Source organism: Asparagus officinalis, chromosome 2, assembly GCF_001876935.1.
Source record: "Asparagus officinalis chromosome 2, Aspof.V1, whole genome shotgun sequence".
In the NCBI taxonomy this organism is placed as follows: domain Eukaryota; kingdom Viridiplantae; phylum Streptophyta; class Magnoliopsida; order Asparagales; family Asparagaceae; genus Asparagus; species Asparagus officinalis.
Window position 1 is genome coordinate 80800073 of NC_033795.1, and position 8250 is coordinate 80808322.

The 8250-nt window shown below is 35.4% G+C and overlaps 1 protein-coding gene and 1 non-coding gene across 7 annotated transcripts in view; both read left to right on the plus strand.

The window, feature by feature from the left end:
• The window catches only part of LOC109831788 (acyltransferase-like protein At1g54570, chloroplastic), a 29957-nt gene extending 24829 nt beyond the window's left edge, over window positions 1-5128 (plus strand). For 3 of the 6 annotated variants that reach the window (XM_020399213.1, XM_020399214.1, XM_020399222.1), the window contains 8 exons: window positions 294-415; window positions 607-715; window positions 1929-2059; window positions 2373-2742; window positions 3396-3509; window positions 3795-3908; window positions 4220-4302; window positions 4716-5128. In XM_020399213.1, the coding sequence (XP_020254802.1) occupies window positions 294-415; window positions 607-715; window positions 1929-2059; window positions 2373-2742; window positions 3396-3509; window positions 3795-3908; window positions 4220-4302; window positions 4716-4998 (1326 nt within the window). In that variant the 3' untranslated portion in view covers window positions 4999-5128. The remainder of the gene's footprint in view (window positions 1-293; window positions 416-606; window positions 716-1928; window positions 2060-2372; window positions 2743-3395; window positions 3510-3794; window positions 3909-4219; window positions 4303-4715) is intronic. The other 3 variants (XR_002244553.1, XM_020399220.1, XM_020399221.1) reach the window with 3 other exon arrangements.
• TRNAV-AAC lies at window positions 5536-5609 on the plus strand. Its single transcript has one exon. It is a non-coding gene; the product is annotated as a tRNA-Val (tRNA).

An 8250-nucleotide genomic window follows, 5' to 3' on the forward strand; every position in this document is an offset into this window, starting at 1 on the left:
AAGTTCAGAAATATTTAACCACAAATCCCTCTTACTTTTTTTTTTCAATATGGGGCCAAATACCAACCTCATGCCTTCACCACACCAAACTTAGTTGCAATCAAATGGACACAATCACTCCCAACTCCCAACTAGTATTTGTTATGTGCCCATTTTAATCCTTATACTTTTGCCTTTTAAATTACATTGTCTTTCCTTTTGTAAATAAGCTTCAGTTCTACTCTTAGCATAAAAGTTCCGTTATGCTGAAACTTTTTTATGGAATATAATGTAAATGGCTTTCTTTATTGCAGTATTTAGTGGATAATATATCAAATGAGACAATTTCATGGAAATTGAAGCTACTTAGTCTAGCTGCTGATCAAGCTAATTCTCACCTTCATGCTATTAAAGCTGAGGTTCTTGTTCTTTCCAGGTTCTTATTATTAACTCTAGGATATTCCACTATTAATTTTGTTATTTTTGGTTATTTAATTCTTATTCTTCATGGATTTCCCATTGAAACCCGATTGCAAATAATTCTATGTATGATTTAGGGTCTGAAAACCCCCAAATGGAGTTAACTCTATGTTGTATGTAGTTTACCCAACTTTTATTACCTTCCAGTTGCATGGCCAGCTTTCTACCCAACAGAGATGAAGGTGAAAGACTCCGGAAATTATTACCCAAATGCAAGGTTTACTACTTTGAAAATCGTGGGCACAACATTCTGATGGTAAGTGAAAGAAATTTGTTATTTCATTGCAAAAAATTTAGGCATTTTAGGAGCACATCTCTCCCGATGATAATCATGAAATTTGATGCTATTGTGGCATGATATTATAACGGGCTTACTAACTCTACTATTGATTGCATCTTAATAAGATCTTAGATTAATGGAAATCACATCCCATCCCAAGAAAATGTAAGCTCACAGTTTCTTTTGGAAAGAAAAAGAAACAGTCACGTTTTTGGTGCTCTTGGATTTCCTGAGAAAGTAAATCAGAACTATATCAGTTTCATCACATTGACAGTGCAAGTTCTATGAATGCTACGGTTTCTCTTGTTCTAAATGGTACGGGCATGACTTAATCATTTCAATGCTAGTTGAAATTACGACAATTTGTATTAGATGTGATGTGTCCATTTTTGCAGCTTAAACGTTTATTATTTTACCCCTGAGCATGAATTAGTCTATCCTTTTGAAAGCTCTCCGAGATAATGCTAAACTGGAGCTCTGAAGTTAAGGATACTCCTCAGTGTTCTGATTGTTATATTCATTTAATTACTTTTTTTTAACTCATGAAACAAAACTACATGAAGCTTCTTGCTACTATAGACACAAATAGTTCGCAAACTGAGGTATTTCCGTATATTGAATACCAATATGATATAACTCTAAGCTAACAAAAGATATATAACGAACAGAAGATATATGATGAACAGGAAGCTAAACTTTGTAAGATAAGGTTTTTTTTAATGAATCAAAATATTATGAGGGGTAGAAAGCTATTGGCAGAAGTGAGCCTTAGAGGTTAACTAGGCCTGTAGACTTCCATCATTATATGGATATCCTTGACGCAATCTGTAAACCTAGTCTATGCAACTGTTATTAAGTAAAAAGGACTCTCTTCTCCCTGGAAATCACATGCATAGCTTGAAACTGGAACTTTCTGAAGTCTTATTAGACAACCCAATAATTGGTACTAAATGTTCAATAATCAACTTAAAACAAAATTTTCCTCTTTGAATATGTTAGAAGGAAGAGTACTATTATTTCTTTTCCACTGTATAGTGAAAGCCAAAAATCCTACTGATAAGATGTTTTGCCAAATGAAATATAGTAAACTTAGTAGAATCTAACTAATTTAGCTTTTTTTTTGGCATTTTCAATAAGTTGTTCTTATGAATATAAGCAACCAATCCATGCTCATCCAACACTTATGCAGGAAAATGGCGTCCATCTATGTAGTATTATTAAGGGTGCTGGCCTGTATCGTCATACAAAACACCATGCCTATGTCACAGACTTCCCCCCTATGACTACAACAGAACTAGCAGCAGCAGACAAGATGACCAAGTAATGCCCATTAAGCATGTTAATCCTGAAAAGTTATAGTTAATAGGATTATTAGCAGATGGACCCTATACTATTGCCTAATTGCAGATAGAACCGCTGACTGAAAGTTTTTGACACTGCTGCCCTTACCCTTTTTTTTTAAATAGACCTCCTGAGGGTAGAAGAGTCAAAAGAATTGCACTCAGATTTCGGAGGGCATATCCACAATTGGGTGATAGTAACATTAGAACTACAAGGGGTCTATCCGCAGTTGGGTGATAGTACAGGGTCTATCCACAATCAAGCCCAATTATTATTACATTCTTGGTTGCAGAGCTGTTTATTTAGCCACTAGTCCAGTGATGTTCTCAACTACAGAAGACGGAGAAATTGTTAGAGGCCTTTCTGGTGTTCCTAACGATGGTCCTATTTTGATTATTGGAAATCATATGCTAATGGGATTAGATATGATGCCATTGGTTCTAGAATTCATAAGAGAAAAGAGAGTTGCGCTTCGTTCTATGGCACACCCGATTCTTTTCATGAATAGGAGAGAATGTTCATCTGAGGGACATGATTTTTTTGATTTTGTAAAATTATCTGGTGCTGTTCCTGCCACAAATAGAAACCTCTATAGGTTATTATCAGAGAAGTCATGTGTTCTATTGTACCCTGGAGGTCCTCATGAAGCTCTTCACCAAAAGGTGTGTATATTTCTCATTTCACTTTTGGTAGTTCCTCTTGGATAGGTAGTTTCCTCTCTTTTGTATTTCCATTACCTTATAAATATATTTTAATGATTTTGAGTTTTGATTTGTAGGAAAGAAAGTCATAGGGTACTTGAGTTTCAGAACATGCAAATTCATACATATATGTTCTGATAGATAGCTGTTAAGCTAATTGTAGACTTGAAATTTATGCATTGAATTGCTTTTAACAATGATATTTGTGTCAATTGAAATATATGTTTATGTACATGTGCATTAAGTAGCCTTTTGGAGCTTATGTTTGATTCTGCTCCTTAAGGTTGAGCAAAACTTGTCTTATTGTCATGGGAAAGTACTGCTTATTGGGTCATTATTTTATAGTAATTATCGACTGAAATTTTTTTGGATGAAAATCATGTATACGCTGTTGTAGTAGAAACTTTTGCGAGATATTTTAGGATATGTTTGTCAAAAAATTTATGACAAGCTGGTACGGCTGGAGAAAATTTTATTATGTTCCTGCTAACAAAATTATTTTATGTATTCTGAGGAGAAATCTTTGGATGAATATCATGAGAACATATTATAAGGATAATTTTTTGGGAAGATATTAATATGTAGCCCTTTGCTTCACTTATGGATTAGTTCAGGGTGAACAACACAAGTTGCTTTGGCCCGCTCAACCTGAATTTGTGAGAATGGCTGCTCAATTTGGAGCCACAATTGTCCCATTTGGAGTTGTTGGAGAAGATGATATATGCACAGTAAGCTCAAATAAATAAAAACTTTGTTGAACAATTTTTTGCACATTTTTTACTCATTCACTACCAAAAGACAGAAGAAAAATAAATTGGCCTACAGGTTAACTAAATGCATTATGCATGAGATTTGAAGTTACTTTTTTTTCCTATCTAAACTGCTTAACCTGAAGTTCACGCAAAAAATATTTAAACAATGAAAGGCCTAATTCAATTTGTATCAATCTTTTGCAATATAAAGTAGGCAAATGTGGTTAGTAATTTACCTTTGCTTTATATTCATGCATGCAGCACATAGGTGGTGTTCCCTTGCAAGGAATTTCTAACTGGTACAAGGACACTAACTTTTCCAATAAGTCTTCATCAACAAAAGCTCATAGTGGCATTCATAAGTTAATTACTGAGGTAGTAATATTTTGTATCATTCTTGGTAACTGTTTAAGACTACCTATACTTGGTAAAAGAACATGAATTTATCTGGGAAACTCTCCTATTTTTTCCCCTCTACTTTTGGTGAAGAATAGCTATTTATTCTTCTCCTGTACACTTTGCACATAATTTTCTTTGATTTGTGTACTTTATTAGCTATTTATTCTTCTCCCGTACACTTTGCACGTAATTTTCTTTGATCTGTGTACTTTATTAGAGAGATACATGATCTTTATTTTCTTTCTTATAATCTATGCTCAGTGCTGCTTGTATCCCTATGATTGCAGGTTCTGTTTGATTATGATGATCTAATGAGCAACCTCTTTATAAGACAGATGATAAATCAGTCTAACCATGGCTCGGAATCAAGGTAAACTTACTTCCTTTTTTGGCAATTGTTGTTCAGAGATACATTTTTCAAACAGGGTGTTCTAAGCCATTCATTGAAAGGGTAGGGGCAGTTTGGGAATTTAATTGTACTCATTATGGTTCAAACGAGGTGTTTGTGACAAGATTTGTATTCGTTTTTTAAAATGGCTTTCTGCAAATACACCACCCCGTAATATATGTCTGTAGTTGCTTATCACTCATGTTCTATTTTATTAGTACATACGCCCCCTCCTGTTATAATTTTAACTCGAGTGAGAACTTTCACGCGAATTTAACAAATAACAGGAAAACGGACGACAACCAGCTATATCCTTATATTATGTATGTGCAAATAACCCATTTATTAAATCGGAGCTTTTCCGATTACGTGATGAATTTGGAATTTGGAATCAGGGACCAAGAACTGTTATTTCCATGTATCCGTCCGAAAATTCCTGGTCGCTTTTACTATCTTTTCGGCAAACCAATAAGCTTGGAGGGGAAGATGGAGGTGTTGAAAGACAAGGAAAGAGCAAAGGAGGTGTACTTGAACATAAAATCTGAGGTGGAGAGCATGATCTCGTTTCTGTTGAAGAAGAGAGAGGAGGATGACTACAGGAGTATATTTAGGAGGATGCAACATGAAGCTGCGTACGGTGCTGCTTCTTCAAGCCAGATGCCCACATTTGATCCATGAGAGACTTTTGTGAAACTAGGTGGTGGGTTTTTAGAAACAGATCTGTTAAAAGTTAAAAAACCATGTTTAGGTGGTTATCATTATTTTGTGGGGTTGTTTATTTTCACATCAAATGTCTCTTAATTGACTTGAATGGAGGAAATAAATATATACAGAAGCTCATTTTTATGTGTGCAATATCTGAGGATGAAATGTTGAATCACTGTATGAGTTTATTATTTCGCTTTAGTTATAATGTAGTGTGTTGTAAGAGCCGTTGATGATCGAACGATGGTGAATAGAAAGGAGAACGGTGTGGAAAAAATTTTTACGAAACTACCGTGATTTATTACGTGTTTTTGTAGCATATTACTGTTTAACTAGCTGCATTTGGGAAGAGTTTACAGAAACTATTATGAAAATATTAATTACAAATACCACTGACCGAAGTAGAAATACCCTTCACTTTTTATAAATTAAAAAAAAAATATCACGTTCTAAATTTCACTGAAGTTTGTTAATAAAAAAATAAGTTAATTTAAGTAAAGCACAGCAAATGGTTTCGTGGTGTAGTTGGTTATCACGTCAGTCTAACACACTGAAGGTCTCCGGTTCGAGTCCGGGCGAAGCCAATTTATAATTGCTTTTTATTTTATCTACTGAATTTTTTTTTTTTCGTAATTACAGCATTGGGCCGGCCCATAGATTCTTCTTTACATACAATTTTTTCTGCCTCATCCTCATCGTACTCGGCAAATCTTCTTGCATTACAAGATTTCTTATATTAACGAAAATTGCATGCTACATTTTAAGCTAGAGAACAAATTATAAGAATGCCATGAAAAAAAATAATATCGAAGATCGTTTATGAGAGGTTAAAAACTAAAGATGCCAAAACCATCCGCTTTAATAAAAGTGAGGATGAGATTCTGTCCATTCTCTTTAGCTAGAAGATAAGATTCGTCAAATGGAAAAAAAAAGGAAACAAAAAGAATATTTTCCCCCCTCTCTATATATAACGGAGCTCCGCTAGAAAACTCCAACATTGATGAATTCAAGCTCAAACACAAGAAAGAGCTGTTTCGGCTGTCGGTTCGGGTCTTGGGAGAGCCTAATCGAGACCCGAACCAACCCGTGGGCCAAATCGAATATTTTCAACGAAGTGGATCCACCCTGTGATCACGTGTGCAGACCCGTTGTTATTGGATCGGATGGAAAAACCGTACCCGGAGTTGTTGACTGTCCCTTGAACTACAATCGTAAAGGTACTGTGGCTATGGTCACGGAGAGCGCTTATCGGGTCCAATCAGTTAATCGGTATGCAAAGGATTACGTACCCGGTAACCGTAAGATGTGCTTTCCGGGTGGCATGTTTCAAGGACTGAAGTCCGAACCTGCTTTGGTTTCGGATGGTGGTGGACCCGGCCCAGCCCAAAAGGGAGGAATTTGCCACCAGAAGAGCCACTAGAAAAAGTGATCAATACTGGCGACTTAGATCATGTGAGGGGTTCTGCCCGGCCCAAGTCAGGTTCTGGGTGGATCGACACAGGCCCAAAAGGTTGACTAGAGAAGGCGATCAACGGCATTATCAAAGCCGCTGAGTATGTGAAGGGACTAGCGGGGCCCACTTTGCAAGCTGATAGTCGACGGTGGGGCTCCATAGGGGTTGCACTAGGGGTGCTAAACCGTATCCGTATCCGAAGAAATATTTGTAACCGTATCTATTAGGATACGAATATAGTTACTCAAATCTATAACAGAAATGACCTATTTTGTATCACATGAACTATATTTTTCTCAATACTATCTAGTTTTGTCATATCTGTTTTGTATCCGCATGCATATCCGCTTATATATCTGCATGTATATCCGTAACCGTATCCGATTTTAGCGGATATGGTTATAAATTTTCCTTGCCGAGATATATCTGTATCTGTATCCGTATCCGAGATGGGTAAGCGGATATGGGAGCCGTTACCGGACCGAATGCACCCCTAGTTGCAACTATATTGATAATAGAGAGACCGTAAAGAGATACGGTGAACTGTAGATACAGTGAAAGTACAAGTCGTATTGTTTGCAAGAAAATAGATATATTTTTTAGTATCAAAAAGATATCAATAAGCAATTATGCAAATATGAAAATGCTATCAATCAGCTTTTGAGAATTTAAGATCTTTTCTTAATGCGTCAAATAAATGTGATTTGCTCTCTTCTTTAAGCCCATGAGCCCTCTCTCAAAGGGGAAAAAAAATCAAAGATCGTATCCTTTATACACTTCTTGGTTCATTTATTTTCTTCAAGGGTTTTTTTCATGTATACCCTTGAAGTCACAGGTATTTTCAAATTTGCGCTCCAAATCATAATAAATCTAAATTTACCCCTCAGAATTGTTCCATTCATTCAAAATTGCCCTCGTCCTAACTTCTTCTAAATCCTTATTAACGCTTCTTAGGGGTAAACTTACTTCTTCGACCCAATTTTAATTATTTTGAGAAATAAAATCAGCATAAAAAAGAAAATGTTTAGATCGATCACGGAAGAGGTGATGCCGATAGCATGATATAGGGGTTCCTCAAAGAACTTTCACAATAAATGTTAAACTTATTTTAGATATATACACGGATTTTTTTTCCCCAAAAAAAAAATTTTGTTTACATTGCTTCTCACATAACTTCTATTGCAATGTCTATGAGGGTAATATGCTTGATCATAAACGAAAAGTTAACACCCAAATTCTAATGAATGTTAAAAAAAATTAATTTGTAACTAAGGGATGGTACAGGGACTAAAAGTTGAGAAGAAGAAAATGTGAGGGGATAAATGTGATATGAGGCCCAATACAGGGACCGCATTGGGCTTTTACGTTTTTGGGTTGTATATGGCAATAATGTTATGATGTTATTTATTTGTTTCTTTATTAAATCTATTTGCATTCCAAATTTCTTATATTATAACAAAATTTTATGCTAAATTTTAAGGCAGAGAACAAGTCGTAAAAAATGACATGAGAAAATAATATCCGAGTTTCCAAAAAGAAATCGTTACGAGAGGTTAATAACTAAAGATGCCAAACCAACCGCTTTAATAAAGAAAGAATAAGATTCTGTTCATTCTCTTTAACTAGAAGATAAGAATCATCAAATGAAAAATAAATAAATAAACAAAAAAAGAATAATCTCCCTCCCTATATAATGGAGCTCCGCTAGGAACTCCAACATTGATGAATTCAAGTCCAAACTCTATGTCTGATTACGGGAGCTACACACCTAC